At 39.0% G+C, this 22,585-nt stretch overlaps 1 protein-coding gene across 1 annotated transcript in view; it reads left to right on the top strand.

The window, feature by feature from the left end:
• The window catches only part of NRG2 (neuregulin 2), a 348,595-nt gene that overhangs the window by 269,323 nt on the left and 56,687 nt on the right, over positions 1-22,585 (top strand). Inside the window, exons 2-3 of the mRNA XM_070939151.1 lie at positions 11,660-11,831; positions 18,946-19,064. Coding sequence (XP_070795252.1) covers positions 11,660-11,831; positions 18,946-19,064 — 291 coding nt within the window. The remainder of the gene's footprint in view (positions 1-11,659; positions 11,832-18,945; positions 19,065-22,585) is intronic.

Raw genomic sequence — 22,585 nt, 5'->3', positions numbered from 1 at the left:
TTATCATGTATTGAATATATTTTAAATTGCTTTTTGAGATTCTTGTAAACTGCCCAGAGTCATGAAATTTACCGCTTATGAAATCATATTGATACATACATACATACAGTACATACATACATAGTGATCTGTCCCCGTACCCACACACACACCAACACAGCCAGTCGAGGGTTAAGGAAACACTTTGGAACGCACCCAGGTCTTATCTCCCACTTGGCAGCGATAGACACACCGTCTGCCAAGTGACTTTATTTTCAAAGTAAAACAGAAAGATAAATACTCAAGAGTCCAAATGTCCGACACTTTAAATCTTTCTCTCAGCAATTCCGGACGAGGCTTTAGTGACTATCCAAGGTTTGCTTTGTTCGTCACAAAGATCCTTGACCACCACCCTCTATTATATAGTCTCTGGGGTGTGGTCCAGTGACTCAGTTCTAATCCCTAGCACGCCTCCTAAGCTGCTGCAAACGTTTATCACGCCTTCGGAGGCGTGCGTCCAGGAATGATGTTCCTCATCACTCTGATCCAAATCAGCTGTCTCCTCTCCCTCGGCCGGCACTTGAGACAATGCCAGAGGGGAGGGGCCTGGAGAGGGAGGCCTGGCTGACTCCTCTTCCTCATGCTCGGAGCTTTCTTCCTCCGATGGGACAGGCTCAGAGGGCGGGGCCACAACACATAGCTTATTTCTTAAGCTTTATCTATCACTTTGGCTTTAGCAAGTTTCAAGCTTTATGTTTTCTAGAATTTAATGTCTCTCAAACTAATTTAATAATTATGTTTGTTGAGAAATGTTCCATCCACTTCACTGTTCATTATCATATCATGTGAGCCCAATTGTTAGGTAACTCTCCAACTCTCCATTTTTCATAGTTTCTGTAGTCACTTCAGTCTTACTTGGTTCAGGACTTGTTTCTTTTTCATTTTTATTTCTACTTTCATCTGTCATTTTTTCACCTCTACTGTCATACTCATATTTTCTTTTACTGGCAAAATTATCCATTATAATATTTAGGGGCAGTTTTAGTATATGCTCCTAAATATTTTTTCTGGTGTTCAGTGGAACATCTATCACTATTCCTCACTGAAGCTAGGTATTATCCAGAAGATAATTACCTCATAATCAGGCAAACCTGATGAGATCTATGTTATCCTCTATATCATTTATCAGTTATAGATCTATATTATCCTCTATATCAGCTAGCAGAGGCAGCAGAAGCAGCAGGGGCAGGATAGTCAGATAAAGCACCATAGTGAAAGACTTATATAGAGAAATACCTCCAGTATTCTAAAACAAAAGTAAACTTTTGAGTCAGTGCTTGCGATATCTTGATACTATATCTATTCAACCACTGCCCAAGGACAGTGAACTTGTGTGGAAAAAGTAAACGAGCTTGTGGTATAGTGATAAACATTCTGGATAGGAATGAGAAGAGTCAGGCTCTAATCTACCCTCAGTCCCAGAGGTTTAATTGGTGACTTTGGGCCAGTCCCTGCCTCTCAGGCCAATCTACTTCCCAGAGTGGTTGCTATGCAAAAAATAATAAAAAATAAGAGGGAGTACCCTGTATGTTGACTTAAGCTCCTGAATAAAAGATGGGATATGAACTTGATAAATAAGTGACAAATGAAAAGGCTTCAACTTACCTCAGTCATGTAAAACTATTTATTTCATAATACTGATAAAGTGTCCCAAACACAAAGAATTTGGAGATATGTATGTAATCAGACAAAAAGAAACAAAAAGTATAGCAATAAATAGCTAAATCAATAATCTCAAAAGTAAAAAATAATCTCAAACAATATCTGGGTATTACCATGACAAATAGGAATTGTATGTTATTTCCAAATAACTGTTAAGATAGGAGAAATTAAAACTGTTACTGTTAGGGAAAATTTCTGTGACAAAAACAAATATTTTGCCTAGAATGATGTTTTTGTTTCAAACAATACTTTTTAACAACTGTTTGCCATGCAAACAAATATTATGTAATTTTTTATGGCAAGTGAAAGGCATAGTATTAAATAAGTAGATATTAGTTCTATTTAAATGTTCTATGATTCAAACATCTACAATCAATCAAAAGTAATTTTCTGTGGGAGTGCTCTTGACAAATTGTAGGAAGAAAAATCTGGTCTGGTTCTAAACCAGGAGAAAGGCGCTGGAAATAAAATGGAGGCTGGCTGCATGGAAAGATGGTTTATTCGGTTTCCAGAAACTTCAGTGACAGCAGGAAATGTTTCTGAGGTAGCTAACCAAATGGCTGAGTGAGTGGATGGATCTTTATAGGGTTCTGATTGAGTTGCTCCAGAGGGTTGTGCAAGGTAGTGAGTCTTGTGGCTTTTGCTATTCTAATGGTGGTGGGTTAATCCTATTATGTCCTAAAGGTCATGTCCTGTCCTTAGAATTTGAGTGGGGAATGTAGATTTTAGGAGTATTTGTTTTTCTACTTTTAATCTCTGGGGGAGCTGGGCTGAAGATGTTTTGTTTATGAATAAGCTGGCCTGGATTTCTTCATGGGCACAAAATATCCATCTATAAAGTTTTAAAGCATCTGCTGGAGGCTGTTTCCTATAGCAGGAAGACTGAAGCTGCTTTCTGCCTTTAAGAGCATGTTTCTCTTTTTCATCTTGAAAAAAATCCATATCTATTTTGATAGATGAGATATAATTTTATTTTTAATTACCATGAAAGAGGATATGAGTGCCTCATTTCAATCCAATTAATGTAAAAAGAAGAAAATCTAGATTTGGCCAGCACTTGCTCCAAAAATTTCTATTCTACTATATCAAAAGCCTCTTTCTCAGTCAACATCGCTGATTTAAGCTTTTTTTCAGAATATTAGTTAGCAATCCAATTTTATCACAGGGTTGTTAACCTTTTATAAAATCAAATTTACATGATGGCTCATCAAAGATACTGTATGTGTCACTGTTACACTTTTTTCATCCATGCTTATCAAGTAGCCAGTATTATAACTTGCATCTTTACCAGCCTTCAAAATTACAGTCATCCAATCCTCGTTAAAGAAAATGAGAAAAAAAATATTCAAAAGCTTCATTATAAACCTCCAATAATAATATGGCCCCAAACAATATGTGCCTTATTTTACTCAATAGGAAAGCAAACGTGATCAGGAACCTTTATATTATTACAGGGTGGATAAAAATTGATGTTTTTTTTTTTAAAATAAAACATCAGATTTTTAAAATTTAAATTGGTTTTTTTTTATCAAATTTATTTCAATAAAATGCTTTTGGAGTAAAAATCTATTTAAAGATAGTTTTCTATTTAAGATACATTAATAATTTAGTTTATTCAGCATGAAATGGAGCTTAAGGCTGTATATTCTGCAATATTTACATTTTTGGTAAACTCATTTAATGAATCTTGGATTCATTTAATGAATCCAAACTCTGCAGACTAAACAGGAAGCCTTCGTTTTGTTTGCAAATAACAATATTAAAGATTCTAACTACCAGCAAGAATGAGTCCTTTCATTTAAAGAGCACCTGTCATTTCAGATCCATCATGGCAACGCCTGTTAGTAGACATCCACTCACCTGCTGCCCGTCACGTCCCTCACCTTATTGTGTCACTGCTGCATCACCAGCCATCACATTAAAGTGAATGGGACTGTCAGTGAGTCAACAGCGGGTCAGAGGAGGAGCCGCTGCAGGACAGAGATGACAGTTGCTCTTTAAAAATTATGATTTAAATTGAGTTGATTTAAACCAAATCCACCCTGCGTTATTATATATTTAACATCAACTATTATTTCCAGGAGAAATAATTACTCTCCTTCCTGAGGACTGCAACCATTAGTGAAGCCCTGACCAGTTGCAATTAAACTTTTTAACTTTTTATTATATAAGTCAACACTAATCTTTTATAGATGATTCTGCTGTATATTACATCATTATACTATATCTTTAGGCACAATATTAATTTTAAACATGTCTATTTTTAGACATATTAAAGATAAAATTATTTTGCTTTGTATTTCATGTTAGCTATTTTTGTTATTTTGTTATAAAATTTATAATTTTACTTAAAACTACAAAAATGTTCATTATATTCATTCTTGTTTAAAATTTTGAACATTTAATTGCCTTGATATCATAATTTGTATTACGTAATTTTAGTCAATTTTTATAGTACATATGATATGTTACTATTTCAATGGGATGGCAATAATCCTATTTTTTTAATCTTTGTTTTGCTGTTAGATGACCGAAATAAGGATGCTTGACTATAAACAGTCAGGAATCTAGCATAGAATCAGGTTGTACAGACGGCTTTAGGCACACAAAAGAAAATACATATAACTTGTCAAAACTTTATATTTTACCGTCAAAGAAAAATTTGACACAAAAATAGTTTGTTGCGAAAGTGACTGCCTGTGAAGGCTCCCAGATTGGGGCTGAAAGGCGAAAGCGAAAGCAGTATGCTTCGTCCCATATTTGGGTAGACCAGGTTGCCCTGATAGACCGGTCCCACCGGAAAACACATAACTTGTCAAACTTAGTGTTTACAAAGGTTCACATAATAATAGAATAGAATAGAATAGAATAGAATAGAATAGAATAGAATAGAATAGAATAGAATAGAATAGAATAACAGAGTTGGAAGGGACCTTGGAGGTCTTCTAGTCCAACCCCCTGCCCGGGCAGGAAACCCTACACCACTTCAGACAAATGGTTATCCAACATCTTCTTAAAAATTTCCAGTGTTGGAGCATTCACAACTTCTGCAGGCAAGTTGTTCCACTGATTAATTGTTCTGTCAGGAAATTTCTCCTTAGTTCAAGGTTGCTTCTCTCCTTGATTAGTTTCCACCCATTGCTTCTTGTCCTACCCTCAGGTACTTTGAAGAATAGTTTGACTCCCTCTTCTTTGTGGCAACCCCTGTGTCAGAGGCAATTAGCCCCATTACCTTCCTGGGGTAATTGCCTGGATCGTGGCACTTTCCTTGTGTATACTCTTGAAAAATAAAACCGGAATACATCTTCTAATTAAACTCATATTTATTGTAAAGAAGAAAATAAAACATCCTACTGATCTAAATAATTAAATTGTTACATTTTGGTAAAGTTCCTACCAGCTACATCTCTGCAGCCAGACTTCCCTTGGCAAAAGAACAAAGAAAAGTGTGAAGTAGAAAAAAAGGAATGCGGATATACGTAGTTAGCTTACTGATAACAAAATTGGCAAGCTACGGAAAGTCTGACAGTCCAGAAATAATGAGCTCTGCTGGTAAATACAAAAACGCAATGACACCCTGAGATATTGGAACACTGCTATCATGTCTCCCCTAGTCCTTCTCTTCATTAAACTAGACATACCCAGTTCCTGCAACCGTTCTTCATATGTTTTAGCCTCCAGTCCCCTAATCATCTCTGCACTCTTTCTAGAGTCTCAACATCTTTTTTACACTGTGGCGACCAAAACTGAATGCAATATTCCAAGTGTGGCCTTACCAAGGCATTATAAAGTGGTATTAACACTTCACGTGATCTTGATTCTATCCCTCTGTTTATGTAGCCCAGAACTATGTTGGCTTTTTTGGCAGCTGCTGCACACTGCTGGCTCATATCTAAATGGTTGTCCACTAGGACTGCAAGATCCCTCTCACAGTTACTACTATTGAGCAAGGTACCACATATACGGTACCTGTGCATTTTGTTTTTCTTGCCTAAATGTAGAACCTTACTTTTTTCACCATTGAATTTCATTTTGTTAGATAGCGTCCACTAATTTTGTCACTTTGTCAAAGAATGCAATAAGATTAGTCTGGCATGATCTGTTTTTGACAAACCCATGTTGGCTTTTGGTTATTACTTTGTTTGCTTCTAGGTGTTTGCTGATTCGTTGCTTGATTATCTTTTCCAGAATCTTCCCTGGTATTGAGGTCAGGCTGATAGGTCTGTGTTTCCTGGATCTTTTTTTTTCTTCCCTTTTTTGAAGATGGGAACTACATCAGCTCTTTTCCAGTCCTCTGGCAGTTTTTTTTTTTTTAATTTGATTTATATGCCGCCCTTCTCCGGAGACTCAGGGCGGCTTACAATGTGTTAAGCAATAGCCTTCATTCTTTTGTATATTTTATACAAAGTCAGCTTATTGCCCCCATAAACTGGGTCCTCATTTCACCTACCTTAGAAAGGATGGAAGGCTGAGTCAACCTTGAGCCTTGGAGAGATTCGAACCAGCAGAAATTGCAGACAGCTGTGTTAATAACAGGGTGCACTAAACCCCTGTACTATCAAGGTTCCCCTGTGCTCCAGGATCTTGATATAGTTCAGTGTTTCTGAGATCTCGTCTGCCAGTTCCTTCAGAACCTTGGGGTGTAATCCATCTGGCCCTGGTGATTTGAAGTTGTCTAGGGTAGAAGGTGTTCACTTACCATTTTCTTCCCTATTTTAAGTTGTGTTCCTAATTGTTAAGGATATTGTTTTGTTACACCCGAAGTTGTGGCTTATAAAGCAAAGTACCGTTAGAGTTTTTACGCACGGAAACGGTTTTGAGAGTAATTGTGAATAACATACAGACAAACTGGGTTTATCGTATTTTACTTTAGGGAAAAGCAAATTCATAGTCCTTTAACAATCCAAGTCTTAGCCATATAAAGTGCCATATAAAATCAGTCCAGGGATATAAAATCTTCTTACCAGTTTGTAGAAAAATACAAGGAACAATCAGGAACAATATAAAAACAGTTCAATAAATATCAGAAAGCAGTAAATAAATAATCATGATCAAAACAGTTGAACATAGATCAGAAAGAGTTACAGCATAGCAGCAGGTAAAAATGGTGTAGTAGTCCACCCTAACCATAATTTAGCTCTCCTTAAATACATTGGCTATAGAGCTCAGCCAGTCAGGATGCAGAATGACTCAGCACAATTCTTAAAGCTACATAATACATTCACATAATACAAACATACAATGTTGGCTTATATATTTCCTGGCCAACCAATTAGGCAATAACCATTTCCTAACACTAATCTCTTTTTTGTGGTGCTGTTTTTGATAGGTTGGACTGTTCTTTCCTTTTGTGTAAAGACAGATGCAAAAAATGAGTTAAGTAGTTCTGCTTTCTCCCTGTTGCTTGTCACCTTCTTGCCATTTTCTCCCAGCAATGAGCCAGGAAACATCCTTGACTTTTTTCTTGTTTTTAATATGTTGGAAGAAGTTTTTTTTTTTTGTTATTTTTTTACTTTAGTTGCAAGCCTTTGTTCATTGTGAGACTTAGCTTTCCTCACTTCATCTTTACAGGCTCAGGCTATTTGCTGATATTCTGCCTTAGTTATTTGCCCCTCTTTCCACTTTTTATACTTGTCCTTTTTGTCTTTCAATTTGTTAGAGAGTTCTTTATGCAGCCATGCTGGTTTCTTTTGAGATCTATTATTTTTCTTCATCATTGGTATTGTGCTAGACTGGGCTTTTATAATCTCACTTTTCAAAATTTCTCAAGCTTCTTGAGTTGTTTTCCCCTTGAGGATTCTCATCCATGGAATCCTTCTCAAGCTCTCTCTAAGTTTATTGAAATTAGCTCTCTTAAAGACCAAGATTCTAGTTTGACTTTGTTCTACTACTTGTGTTTGCATAATGTTGAATTCCAATATTGCGTGATCACTTGCCCCCAAGATTCCTGTAGCTTTAACACCTATCATTTCATCTCTGTTAGTGAGAATTAAGTCCAATATGGCTGATTCCCTTGTTCCGTTCTCTACTTTTTGGGAAACAAAGTTGTCTGCTAGGTTTGTTAGGAACCTGTTGGATCTTCCACTTGGTGCAGAGTTTGTCTCCCAGTTGATGTCAGGGTAGTTAAAATCTCCCATTACTATTGTGATGTGCTTCCTACATACCTTAGTTAGCTGACTAGCAAAACTTCATCTACTTCCTCTGTTTGATTGGGTGGCCTATAGTATAGACCTATGGCAATGTCATTTACCCACCCTTTAATATTGACCCAAATGCATTCAAGATAATTTTCATCATTGTTGTGCTCTATTTCCGTAGAGATGTAGTTATTTCTTATATATAGTGCAATTCCACCTCTTCTTTTATTTGGTCTATTTCTTTTAAATAATTTATATCCCTCTAGCTGTATGTTCCATTTGTGGGTTTCATCCCACCAAATTTCCATAATGGCAACAATATCATATCTGCCCTCATTTACTTGAATTTCTAATTCACCCTGTTTATTCCTCATACTCTGTGCATTGGTGTATAGACATTTGAGTCCATTTTGATTGACCCTGTGTTTACTGTCTACATAACCTGTGTTGTGCCTGACTGCCCCTACTTTCTTGCCACCTGTTTGATTAATGCACATGGTATGGCACTCACTATTAAATGTTTGGTTTTGGTTGACAGCAGGGGTGATAATCTTACTCACACAGACATCTATGTTACATGCACTGATAGCCCTATTAATTTTGGATTACTGGGGACAGAAATATTCTGTATCAATTAATTCTCTGTCCCCACTGTTCAGTTTAAATGTTTATCCAGAAAATCTGTGAATTTATTGCTAAGTAACTCAGTCCCTTTCTTTGATGGATGCAATCCATCTCTTTTGTACAGTTTTTCATTGGACCAGTTGCAGACATCATGACTAATAAAACCAAAGCCTTCCCTTCTACACCACTCCTTTAGCCACACATTTAACTCCGCTACATGCTGGCCTTTCCCTTTTTGTTCCTTATATACCGGTAAAACCTCTGAAAAGATAAGCCTACAACCTATACTACTAAGTTCATACCCCAAGCTCTGGAAATCATTCTGCACAGAAAGTACATCCTTTTGGGACAGATCACTTGTGCCAAGATGTATAATAGCATCAACATTACAGTCCTTACTGGCATTCTTGACTATCCTAAGAATATGCTTCTTGTCTCTGCTGGCAGTAGCACCTGGCAGATACCTGACCTCTTTCAAAACCTCCATATCCTTTCCTAAATTTACATCCCTTACAATTTACATCCTTTACAATTGAATACTATCTAGAATGAGCTCCCCCCAGAGATACGGAGGATCCCGGAACTGCGCACCTTCCGCCGCGCTCTTAAGACCTTTTTATTCCATCAGGCTGGCCTGGCCTAATCTTTTCCCTTTTTTCCCTTTTTAAAATGTAAATTTTAATCTGTTTTAAATTATTGGGGTGTTTTAAATCTGTTTTGGGCCAAATTGTTTAATTCGGTTTTACTTTGTTTTTAAATTTTGTATTTATGTGTTTTATCTTGTGGCTGTTCACCGCCCTGAGTCCTTCAGGAGTAGGGCGGTATATAAATCGAATAAAATGAAAAATGAAAATGAATCACCAACCAGAAGGTGGCTTCTCTTTTTGGATACCGTGCTCTTCTTGTGTGACCGATGTGTAATACCTGGTTCACACTTTCCCCTTTCCAAAGTAAGTTCTTCATCTTGGACCGCGATCCCCTGCTTATTTGAGTTATCAGTATCACAACTACCTTGACCTGTCCCTTTAGTGTCCCTATTAAGGTCAGCAAGGGCACTATATCTGTTATGCTGGAACACAGCAAAAGCTTTGTGTTTATGGTTCACAGCTTCCACCCTGCCAGATCCCATGGTTGTCCATACTGCCCTTCTTCTGCAGGATCTTTGTGGTAGAGGGGACTGATGGTGTGGCAGCCCAATAGAGTGGAATGGCTGAATTGGGCCCCTAATTTCTGCTTGGAGAGCAATTAGTGATTCTAGATAGGTAATCTGTCCATGTACAATACTAATTTGTTTACAAAGAGAACAGTACCCAAATTTGAAAAGAGTACTGCGAAAGACAGCTGCAAAACAAGTATTACACTGAACTAAGCCGGTCATTTTGAAATAGAATAAAATCGCAATCTCAAGTGCACTAACCCTGAATATATTATTACTATTTTTGGTTTATAGTTATATGATTCGCATGCCGTTAGGCATGCGGGCCGCTACCTTTCTCCTCTGTACTCACTCTCAGACTCCCCCCTCACAGGCAGCAGCTCCTCCCCCTAGCTTCTGTGAAGTGAAAATATCTGAAACGATTTATGTTTCTTTCCATAATAAGGTCCAAATGAAGTCCATTTTAGTACTGTGGTATGATTCTACGTGAAAATGATTTTATTTTAATTGCTTTATTATTAGTTGTGAATGTTTTTTCTAGTTACAGCATCACAAGGCTGCAGGCCAGCCAGGTATGCGAGGTGCACACCAACCAGACCTGGTCTGCAACAAGGGAGAGTTGCATGCACTGGGTCATGTACCCAGGGAGCTTGCCTCATCGTCTCTATCTGTTGGAGACTGGCCATTTTAAAATTTCTTCCTTAAATGAGTAGGATTATCAAAATGTCTTTACAGATATAACCCAGCACAAAATGTTCTGGACAGACTGCAATGATTTTAAATACTTAATTAAATGTACGATATTTAGGAGGAACATTGCATTGATGATGTAGAGTAAATAAGTCTACATTCATGTTTCAATAATTCCTGAAAAGAGTGCAGTTGTGATTGTTATATTTTTAGTTTTTATTATTATTATTATTATTATTATTATTATTATTATTATTATTATTATTATTATTATTATTATTATTATTATTGCCTTGTTAGGGTACTTTAATAAATGAATATAGTGGAAAGGTTGCTGAGTTTGATATCATGATGTGACTGCACCACAGGCGTTGAGCGTTTGCTATAACCACGTTAGCTATTCTTTGGTGGCATGTAATGGGTTAAATTCCTCTGGGTACTAAATCATCCAATTGAGGTCAGAGATGGAGTAGCAATGGAGCATCTGATGACTGGGATTGCTTGGTTAGTGGCCCAGATTCTTATCTCTGTCTCTGTCCTGTTTATCCTCTGTCATGTGGAGACTTTCCTTTTATGTTTTTGCTATTACTGTTTGGCAGAGTAGATTGTCATTCTGAAAGACTGAATGACCTTCTTATTCCCCATTTTTTTCTCTGTGGAGATATGTTGTTTTGTATTCCCATTTGGCCGCAGAGATGCCAGTGCACAGAACATTCCCAGAATGAACAGGCAGGCACATGAACAGGAAAAAAAAATCTGCAGTGACTGTGGCTGAACTGAAAGGAAAAAAGTCTTCCTCTCCTCTTCCCTTCTTATAGCCAAATGCTACCATTCAGATCAGCGCAGGCTGTCGAATCAACAGCATGGCTGCCAACAGCAGCAGAGGTAAGAGAGGAATGTAGTGGATGAGTTAGTGAAAGCAACATCAGAGCAAGAACTGAAGCGTCTTCCAAGAAAGCCTTGCGAGCGTTTGTATAGTCTGTTTGCATCTCATGTAGATGCACCTTTGTTTCTCTTATGCAAAGGGACAAGTGGGGAGATGGTGGAGGAAAATGGAGGGATCTGCTGCTGAAAAGGAAACCAAAGCCGCTTGTGATGCCAAAGAAAAGAAGCTCAATATGCAAAAGCATCTGTTCTTCTCTCTTTTTTTGACAATAATAGATAGATGTGGGCAACTGTGGATAAACAAGGAATCAGTTCTTCATCACTGGCTTCACGTAATCACAATTGAAACTGGAAAATTCTGGAAAATCTTGCTACCAGGACTTTGGCTGTGATTTCCTAAGAGAATGCAGAAGAGGGGTGGTGGCTTGATTAAACTGACTTTGTTTCTTTCTGTTTCTATTCACAGCTGTCGCTCCAAAACTCAAGAAACTAAAGAGCCTAAATGTAGAAGTTGGAGCAAAGGTTTCTTTGAAATGTGAGGCAAGCGCTGGAAATCCCCAGCCATCCTACAAATGGTTCAAAGATGGTAAAGAAATTAAAAAGAGCAAAGATATCAGAATAAAATATGGGAACGGAAAGTAAGTAAAAACAGGTGCTTTTTAATCTTAAAATTGTAAACAAATGTTTACATTCCTAATTATGATTGGTATAGTTGTCACAAAAATGACTGAAAGGTCAATTTCTAAATAAAATGATATTTTAATCCTAATCCAAAATAATTATGATTCTTGTTTGTGAGCAAGATGTGTTCATAATATTCTCAGAGGATTTATTAATTTCAATATTTCAAGGTGCAGGTTCGACTCGAAGGAGACATTTATCTAAGCCGGATTTTAACTGGCGAGCACTAGGTGGGGGAAGGCTGTTCTAAGGTAAAACTTGTGTTACAAAATGGGAAATCCAACAATTTCATTTTGTCGACTGTCTAGAGCAGAATTCTAGAGAATTCTGAGAGTTGACTTCCACACAGCTTAAAGTTGCTGAGGTTGGGAAGCACTGTTATAAAGCAAGAAAGCTCAACTATTTTTACTGTAATATTTTGTTTAATCATACATGGTTAAAAGAGACAGATAGATTGCCAATTATTTATTAGCATGAGTGATGGCATGCTCCTCCTTAGTTTGTTCTCTGGATAGACCATGTGCTCTACCTTAAATTTTGGTGTGATGAAGGCAGAGCCAGATGGCCTAAACTGGTTATCCATCTGGGTTTTGCACAGGCCTAGAAATCACTTAGGTAACTGAAATAAGTAGTGTCTCTTAGAAACAGGGGCCATTTTGCTTTCTACTTTTGCTTTGAAGGGGTACTTTCTTGCAGCTCCAATGAAGCGAGGTGTCCTCTCCCTTTTTAATGGTATTTAACTATTACTATTTTTTTGGTATACAATGCCACAGAATTAAATTCATTATAAAGTTCTGGTTGATATGAACATGGACCATGAACATTGAATTCTCTATAATGCTGAACACCGGGCTTCTCAGATCAAGCCAGGCCATTGTAGTTGGTAAAAGTTAGCAAGAAAAACAAGGCCAGCAGGCTTCCCAGCATCATATGAGGCAGAGTAGAGACAGTTCCATGGATGTTCATACATTGTGCAGGACTTGGCTTCATGCAGTCAATATTTTGACTGTAGCTCAAGTAAATTCATTGGCCAAATTTGGTGGGAGAGAATTGCACTGAATGTAGTTCAAGATACTAGCTTTAACATGGCGAAATGGTGGCCAGAGTGATGCGTGCGAGTGGAGGCAAGCGGCTGCAGAAGAAGCGGCTGCAGAAGAAGGCGAGGCAGGTGTCGGGGTGTGTGAGGCCTGGTAAGTAGGACAGCTCCACCCCCCATCCCCACCTTAGCTTATTTTTTACCTGTGTGCCTTGCCCCACCCCCTGGGCGAGATCTTAATTAGGGCTAAATTTGTGAGTGGGGCTTAATTTGATTGCATGCGCTCAAAAACGTAATAAGGCTTCTTTTCAAGGTGGGTCGTCTTTTTGGAGAAACACGGTATCTTTTAGATAGATCTGAAACTGGCAGTTTTTAAAAAAAGAAATGTGAGTAGGGTTTTGGATGGTTTTGGACAGAATTAAAGGGCCTTTTCTACAGAGCATTATTTAATCATATGTTCTGATTTGGATCTGGATCATAAAATCTCCCAGTGATTTCCTACAATAATTTGGAATTTGGATTTCTTACAAGGAGAGTGATTGGAAAGCTTCTGAGGGATTGTCCCTTGTGATTAAAGGGAAACCTTCTTGTATACCTTTGCTCCCTGTTCTCCCCACCTGGCATTTTTTTGGGGAAATTTAAATAACTTTTCAGTATTTGTCATTTTGCAGTGCTCCAAAATGTCAGATTATTCAAAGCTTCTTGTTCAGTTTAGATACTCTGTATCTGCAGTTTTCACCCTTTTCCTTAATGTGGGCCATGGCTTCACCATCAAAACTTTTGTAGACCATGATATAAGTGACGGGTGGCTAATGGACTACCCACAGACACTATGATTGCTCCAGAAAATATATTCAGAATCCTCCAAATTATTATTTTTTTTATCAAGGCTAATATCATGATATTTTCAAATTTTCAAATTTTGTTAGTAACCATTGTTAATAACTGCAATGATTCACTTAACAACTGTGGCAAGAAAGGTTGTAAAATGAGGTAAAACTCACTTAAAAGTTTCACTTAACAGAAATTTTAGGCTCAGTTGTGGACATAAATCAAGGACTACTTGTATAAAGAAATTTCTTTTTCAGATACTCTTAAAATTAACTTCTGGGTCTATTGTTCAAAAATAGCTTTCAATAAGACACTTCCATTGTTATTTTCTTATATTTTCTTGACATTCTGGATTAAGGTATCTTTCCTTGTCCTTTGTCCCTTGACACTTGATACTGAACATTTGCATTCAGTTATCATATATTCTTCCTTGAGATTTGTTTGAGGAACTATTTATCTTTCATGATGTCTGTTGAGCCAATAAGAATTGACAGGATTGGCACACTTCAAGTCTCTTTTCTTAAACAGTATTATCTTTAGGGACCCAGGAGGTAGATCTACTGTCAGCACCTGTCCATTGGAATGTAGTTCTTCCTAAATCCTGGGTGGCTCCAATCCTGATAATATTCTTGAAGGCTTTGAAGACCTGCCTTTTCCCTTATGCCTTTGGCTAAAGTGGCTGTGAATTCTGTAGTCATCATTTTGTTTTTTTATTTGCTATCCTTTATCTGTTTTTGAATGGCTTTATTACATTAAAAACCACCCAGAGTCATTTGTAATAAGGTGGAAATTAATTAAATTAAATTAAATTAAATTAATTAAATTCTTATTGCTCAATTCTCCATTTTTCCATAGCTATTATGATTTCTTGTTTTAAAATCTACTTGGATTTTTTCTTTTTCTTTTGAAATTATGGAAATTGTTTTGGTTTTGATCCTGTTTTTTCTCTCTTCCTCTTGTTCCTTGGGTTCTCTTTTACATACTAAACATATGAATTTATTTCTTATATTGATTTTATATTTTGATTGTCATATTTTGCTGGCACACAAATTTTGATGGCTTATAGCTTGAAGCAGGGATATAATGAACAAAAAAAAAATCATCTGGGAAAGCTCTATTAACCTGCCTATATATTGTTGCCTTTACCTAATGACCCAGTGTTGTATTTATCCAATTTTGGTGTTCTGATCAACTGTGTAGCATTACATTTTTACTATATGTTGCAATCATTTCTTGCAATTTGCCACAGAAATCCTCAGTGTCTTTGATTCTTGTAATTTGTGTAACATTGCTGTTCCTTGAATAAATCTGATAGATATTTCATGTGTCATAGCAATATGCAGACCTAGCAATTCCCTTCTTCACTGTCTTTTAAAAACTATTTTACTAGTATGTTTTTATGACTTAAATCATTTGATTTCAGAAACCTGTAAGTTCACCTTACTAAAGCAGTTAATTTAATTAATGTGCTTTATTTTTGTTTTGATAATTTAAAGTTTCCCTGATTTATGGTTCTCATATTCAATTTTTAGTTGTATAAGTCCTTTTAGAACGAGGGAATCCGCTTTCAGTACTGTCACTGTCACATTTTTGGGTGGCTTTGATCTGAGCATATGATCACTTCCAGATCAACTCATGAAAATTTCCCAATAACTAGAGGAGTGATTGCCAACTTGGGAGTCTGGGTTCCTAACATGTCTATTTAAATATCAAATGCATGTTTTTACAATTGTAAACAATAGAAATTAGCAACAATACAGAAGGTGCGTACCATTGTGTTCTTTGGAGTTACATATTAGAATGCTTTTATGTGAGTTGACTTCCCCTCAGTGGTGAAATCTGAACCGGTTTGCTACCGATTCGCTGGCTGTGCATGAGTGCTGCGCGCCAAGCGCATGCTATGCACATGCATGTGCAGTTTGCAACAAATGTGCACTGCACACGCATGCGCAATACACACCAAAAGGAAGCTTGGGAAGGTAAGTAGAACAGCAGGGGGGGAAATCAGCTGTGGCATGTGATCTTGGGATCCTTTTAAAAAAAATTTCTAAAGCATTTTTTACTACCTATTCACCCAAACCAGTAGTAAAAAAATGCTTTAAAAAAGTTAAAAAAAAAAAAAAGGTTCCGATGATCACGTGGCACAGCTATGATCTTGGGAACCTTTTTAAAACATTTTTAAAACATTTTTTTACTACTGGTTTGGGTGAATAGGTAGTAAAAAAATGCTTTTAAAAAGTAAAGAAAAGGCTCAGACGATCACAGCTGTGCCGCGCGATTGTCCGAGCCTTTTTTTTACTTTTTTAAAGCATTTTTTTACTACCTATTCACCCGAACCGATAGTAAAAAAATGCTTAAAAGGTTAAAAAAAAAAAAAAAGTTCCAATGATTGCGCATCTCTCAGCTGATGGTTGGAACTTTTTTTTACATTTTTTTACTACCGGTTCAGCGAACCAGTAGCATTTTTTACTACCGGTTCGAGAGAACCGGCCCGAACAGGTAGCATTTCATCCCTGCTTCCCCTCACCAAGGGAGTGTTACCTCTGATTACCCCAGCTAAGGGTTTACTCTACCTGTTGATCATAATAGTGATCAACAGATCATATTCCCAACAGCATGCCTCTCAAGATAATTTGCGTTACTGAGCCCTCCTATCATGCTAAACTTTTAATCTCATGGAACAGGAATTCAAAAAATTAAACTCTGAAAACCAAACCAGAGGTATGTATGGCAGGTGGAAAGAGGTAAGTGACCATGTAGTAGGATAGAAAGGTAGCATAGTATTCATAGAAACATAGAATCATAAGGCTAGAAGGGATCTTGGGGGTCTTTTAATCCAACCCCCTACTCAAGGTAGGAGACCTTATACCAGGGGTCTGCAACCTTAAACACTCAAAGAGCCATTTGGATCCATTTGCCACAGAAAAGAAAACTCTGGGAACCAATAATTTAACAACCAGTGTGACTGGGTGGGCGTGGTCAACTCAACATCACTCAGTCCCACCCAGTCACATGAACACCACCCCCCCCCCGCCACACCTACCCAGACGGTCATTAGGGCAGAGAATCAGTTGTTAAATTAAGAAAAGAACCAGTTGTTCCTCTGTTCAGTTAAAAGATTTGACTATGGCTACTTTCTAGGGCTGTGAGTGTGTGAATGAATGGCCATACACTGAACCTGGGAGCACCAGTATAATACTGTCAGGAAATTTCTCCTTAGTTCAGATTGGATCTTTAACGACTTCCACCCATTGCTTCTTGTCCTGGTCTCAAGTGCTTTGGAGAATAAGTACACCCCTCTTCCCTCAAGCATTGGAAGACAGCCATCATGTCATCCCTAATTCTTGTTTTTATTAAGCTAGACATACCTAGTTTCCTTAACCATTCACCACAGGGCTTAGCCTCTAGAATCCTTATCATCTTTGTTACTCTTCTCTACATACTTTCTAGGATCTCAGCATCTTTTTTGTAGCATGGGAACCAAAGTTGGATGCAGTATTTTGGTATGGCTTCAGTAGTGCAGTACTAACAGTACTAACATTTCTCATAATCCTTATGCTATCCCTCTTTGATGCAGCCTAGGACTGCATTGACCTTTTTGGCAGCTGCAGTATATTGCTGCCTCATACTTTAGTGATGTCATGTCCACTATGACACTAAGATCCCCCTCATGGTTACTGTTGCACCAGGTACTGCCTATTTTATATCTGTGCATTTGACGTTTCCTGTCTAGATGCAGGACCTTGATTTTTTCACCATTGAATTACGTCTTGTTGCGTAATTTGCGTTACTGAGCCCTCCTATCACAACTTCCAATCCCTCAATCATTTCATCCCCTATTAGTTAGGATTAAGTCCATTATAACTGATCCTCTAGTTCTCATTTCCACCTTTTGGGAAACAAAGTCCTTAGCTGTCCATGCCAGAATCTATTTGATCTCCCACTCACTGCAGAGTTTGTTTCCCAGTTGCTGTCATAGTAGTTAAAGTCCCTCATTTCTACAGTGGTGTGTTTCCTGCACACTTTGGCTAACTGATTAGCAAAGAGTTCATCTACTTCCACCACTTAGTTGGGTGGTCTGCAGTACATTCCAATGGTAATGCCATTTATTTTTCCTCTGATATTTCCCCAAATGTTTTCAAGAAAGCTTTCATCTCTTGCAGTGTGCATTTCTGTTGATGTGCATAATTATTTACATATAATGCAATTCCTCATCCCCTTTTTGAGATGGTTCTGTTTCTTCTGTACAATTTTTATTCTTCTAGCAGTATGTTCCAGTCATGGGTTTCATCCCACCAAGTTTCAGTAAACAAGCGCTATCTATACAGACCTTCAACATGAACCTTAAATATAGAGTAGGTTAATAGAGTTACATAGAGACCAACATCTCTATTTCTGCTGCTATCTGGTTGTGCAGATTGCACAGCCTAAATATAGTAGGTCTAAGAGGTTGATGATACAATATATGCTTACTTTTCTTGAGTTGCAACATGTACAGTTCCTATAATCTTCAGGACTTTCACTATGATGGTGGATGGAAAGGAAGATATCACCCACTCAAGCAATGTACCCCACCACCATCACCACTTTGGGTGCTTCCTAGTATGCCTTGTTTGAAAGGGGAAATGTAGGATTTAGTGACTGGCAGGCCTGTTTCCAAATTACAATGATATTTGTGATCAGACTACACTCCTTTGACCATCAAAATCTTGTGAGGGTGGTAGTGAAAGTACCGGAGAAAGTTATATTCAGTTGGTCACATTTGTTGCCAATAAATCATCATTAGATATTAGAATTAAAAAACATGTGGATTTACTTCCTGACTTTTATGGAAAAGTTGTCTCGGTTACTTCTCCCCATCATCTGTTTCTGACAGTCATTTCCAAATCATTAACAAGCACTTTTATTACTTGTTATAACCAATGGTGGAATTCAGCCAGTTCCGGTTGTTAATTTTCTGAGCAGTTTGGCAAACTGGTTGTTGGAAGAAATTATTAGGGCAGAGAACTGGTTGTTAAACTACTTGAATCCCACCACTGGTTATAGCCCTTTCTCTTTGTAGTTAAAAGCTTATAATTTTCCTTAAAAAATCTTTACTAGAGAACATATTTAAATTTGGTAAAAGGCTATTTAAGGTAATTGTTAATTCCACCTAATGTTATTATTAAAGTAGTGTAATTACCAAGCCTTTCTTTTTTTTCCAGGAAAATATCTAGACTTCAGTTCAGCAAAGTGAAAGTTGAAGACACAGGAGAATACGGTTGTGAAGCAGAAAATGTCCTGGGAACAGATATTGCCACAGGCAGTCTCATAGTTAGAAGTGGTAAGTTGTAATATTGAATCAAAATGATATATTTAGTTTCAACTGGCTTTTACAATTGGTGTGAGAAGAAGAACCACATACAAACAGTGATGGCTAACCTATTCTGGACTGAGTGCTCGAAGCGCAAATGCGTGCATGTGTGTGAATCAGGGGTGAAATGCTCCTGGTTCAGACAAGATCGCCCAATCCGGTAGCGATGGAGGCAGGTGGTTTGGAGAACTGGTAGCAAAAATCCCTGCCCCGCCCCCCAATTGCCCAGCTTAGCCGCGCAATCATCAGAGGCTTTTTTTATTACTTTTAAAAGCATTTTTCCTACAACCTCTTTGGCCGAAAAAATGCTTTTAAAAGTAAAAAAAAAAAGCCTCTGATGATCACACGGCTCAGCTGGGATCATCAGAGGCTTTTAAAAGCATTTTTTCTACAACCTCTTTGGCCGAAGAGATTATAGAAAAAATGTTTTTAAAAGGAAAAAAAGCCTCTGCCGATTAGACAAGTCAGTTGAGATCATCAGAGGCTTTAAAAGCATTTTTTTACAACCTCTTCAGCCGAAAAAATGGTTTTAAAAGTAAAAAAAAAAAGTTCACCTTGCCCACTGTCATATTGCCCGCCCCATACCAAGCCACACCCACAGAACCGGTAGTAACAAATTTTACATTTCACCACTGGTGCGAATGTGCGTCCACACCCCTGAACCCCCAAAATGCAATGCGCGTGTGGCCCCTGCACATGCGCCCCACCACCCCTGCGCATGCATGTGGGGCCCCTGCATGTGCCCCATCCTTGCACGGGCCCCACCGCGCATGCATATGCGCCCCACCCCACACACATGTGAGTGCGGCCCCTGCATACGCCTCGCCCCTGCATGCACATGCACCTCACCCCTGTGCATGTGCAGCACAGACCCGAAGACTAGCTGGCTGGCAGGTGGCACATGCATATGCATACGCGTGATGGAGCTGAGCTGGGGCGATGGCTCGCTTACTCACAGAGAGGGCGCTGCGTGCCACCTCTGACACACGTGCCATAGGATCGCCATCACAGGCATATAAGATGCCTTGAGGGCAGTGGTGGGATTCAGCCAGTTCACACCAGTTCAGCCGAACCGGTTGTTAACGTTTTGCGCAGTTGGCAAATTGGCTGATCCTACCACTGGCTGGCCCCTCCCTTCCCAGTCACTCCTCTCCTGGCCTGAGAAGGTAAGGGTGACGGCAGAGCCTCACTCTGGGTGGGGCTGGAAATCTCCGCCATAGGTGGGGCGGTACAAGAAGGAGTGCAAGAAGTAGCACAGCCCTCGCTGGCCAGAGCGAGGTAATGGCATTGTTGTGGCAAGGTGAGGCAGCGCAGGTGGCTGAAACAGCGATGGTGATCACCGGAGCCTTAGTGTGGGAATGAAGCGCCCCTGTACTTGCCTTTATGTAGCAACAGCATTCCACCTTTGCCACAGTACATTTGCTCTCAAGGCAGCCCTCACTTCCTGCTGCTTTGGGCTCAGAGCTGTAAGCCGCATTCAGGAAGCACTGCAGTGGTGAGAGGCGGCCAGGTCTGATTCTCCAGCACCTCATCTCTTGCTGGGTCTCACTGCCTGACTGTCAGGTTTTTAAAAAGATTTTTCAGTAGGAAATGGCAGGCAGCTACTTCCGGCCTTCGTTGATGAAGCTGGGTATGCATGCTTCGGTCACTCAGGGAGACGCAAGACCTGCTCTCCGCCCCAAGACACTGGCCTGCCGCATTCATTGCCATCACCTCATGGTCTGCCCGCTGAGACCCGAACTGCACCACCGCCACTGTTGCTGCCTCCTGGCCGAAGTGGCCTGCCCACTGCTTTCACAGCGCCTTGCGCAGCACAGTAAAATTTAGTGTGCTTCACCATGGAGGAGACGGGATCCCCTCCTCCTGGAGCCCATTATGACACGGACCCACAATGCAACCCTGCCCCACTAGCCCCTGGCAACAGCAGCAACAATGGGGGTCAGATCTCAATGGGCAGGCCAAGAGGTGGCAGCAGGTAATGCAGCAGGTGAGTGTCTCAGAGCGGAAAGCAGGTTGTAGCTCCCCGAGCTACTGAGGCATGCATGCCCAGTTGCACCAACAAAGGCTGGAAGTAACCACCTGCCATTTCCTGCTGCAAAAATCTTTTTAAAAACCTGACTGTTGGGCAGCAAGACCCAGCAAGAGATGAGGTGCAGGAGAATCAGACCCGTCTGCTTCTCTCCGCCACAGTGCTTCCTGGATGCGGCTTAGAGCTCCAAGCCCGAAGCAGCCGGAGGCAAGGGCTGCCTTGAGCTCAAATGTATCGCGATGAAGGCAGAATGTTGTTGATGCACAAAGGCAAGTACAGGGGTTCTTCATTCCCGCACTAAGGCTCCAGCCATTGCCACCACTGCTTCAGTTACCTGCACTGCCCCACCTTGCCGTGAGTGATGTTGAGTTAGTCACACCCATTCAGTCACATGACACCCCCCCCACACTTACCCAGCTGGTCATTAGGGAGAACCAGTTGTTAAATTACTTGAATCACATCACTGCTTGAGGGTATATGTGTACAGGTATGTTAATTGAGTTTTCATGAAAAAAGATGGTTATGATGTCAATTTGATTAAAGGATCTTTGTTATTGAAGCTGCATTTTATTCAACTAGCTACTAATCCTTATTCACAATTTCAAAGAGTCTACAATTTTTTATAATATATTAATATATTCTGGTAAATATGTCCACTGTGAACTTGGGATAGGTGTGTTGTTTTAGATTAAATAATGCTAACTATAAAAAGACTTGACTACAAATAAAGCTGTTGGATGCAGGTGAAAAAACAGTGTAGCTGTCCATTTTGTGTTTGTTTGTGATCTTTCCCACAAATTCTGTGCGTTTTGGATCCCAGTTCTGTGTTCTCAGAAGTAAGTCCCAGATCATAGTGGTACTTTCTCTGAAATAGGATTGCAATCACATGCATGTCTACTCAAGAAGGAGTTTTATTGAATCAAATGGAACTTTCTCCTAGGTAAGTGTGTGTAGGAAATCGTTGTGGGCCAGGTATTTAATTGAATAGTGCTGTAAAGATTTTCATTACTTGCTATTATGCAATGACACAATAAACTTAAATTATTTTAGCTTTTTCTTGGATTTGCAGCCTTCATTAGTGTTTTTACAAGATTTCTACAACAAAATGTTGTTCTAATTCTCAAAGGTTCCCTTTATGTGGTTACATTAACCACACAGAAGTGGTTAATTTTGATACTGTAGTTCTAGGCTTGTTAGGAATGCAAGCAGGGTCAATCTGCACAGTTTCTGCTCTTATTCATCTATACCAGTGGTTCCCAAACTTTTTCAGTCCACCACCCCCTTGGTACAAACTCATCCTCAATGCCCCCCACCCCCTATAAATAGCATTGTTCGGAATAGTGGTTTGCATGACCCACTAAGGAAGATAATAACAGTAAAATTCAAAACTGTAACAATTGCGCATTTATTCAAAATCCAATTTAAAAATCTTTTGTTAATTCAACAAAATTGTTGAACATGA

Source organism: Pituophis catenifer, unplaced genomic scaffold (assembly GCF_029215685.1).
Source record: "Pituophis catenifer annectens isolate HBS135680 unplaced genomic scaffold, rPitCat1.0.hap2 SCAF_3, whole genome shotgun sequence".
In the NCBI taxonomy this organism is placed as follows: domain Eukaryota; kingdom Metazoa; phylum Chordata; class Lepidosauria; order Squamata; family Colubridae; genus Pituophis; species Pituophis catenifer.
Note: the sequence above shows the minus strand (reverse complement) of the source record. Positions and strands in the feature narration are given on the sequence as shown.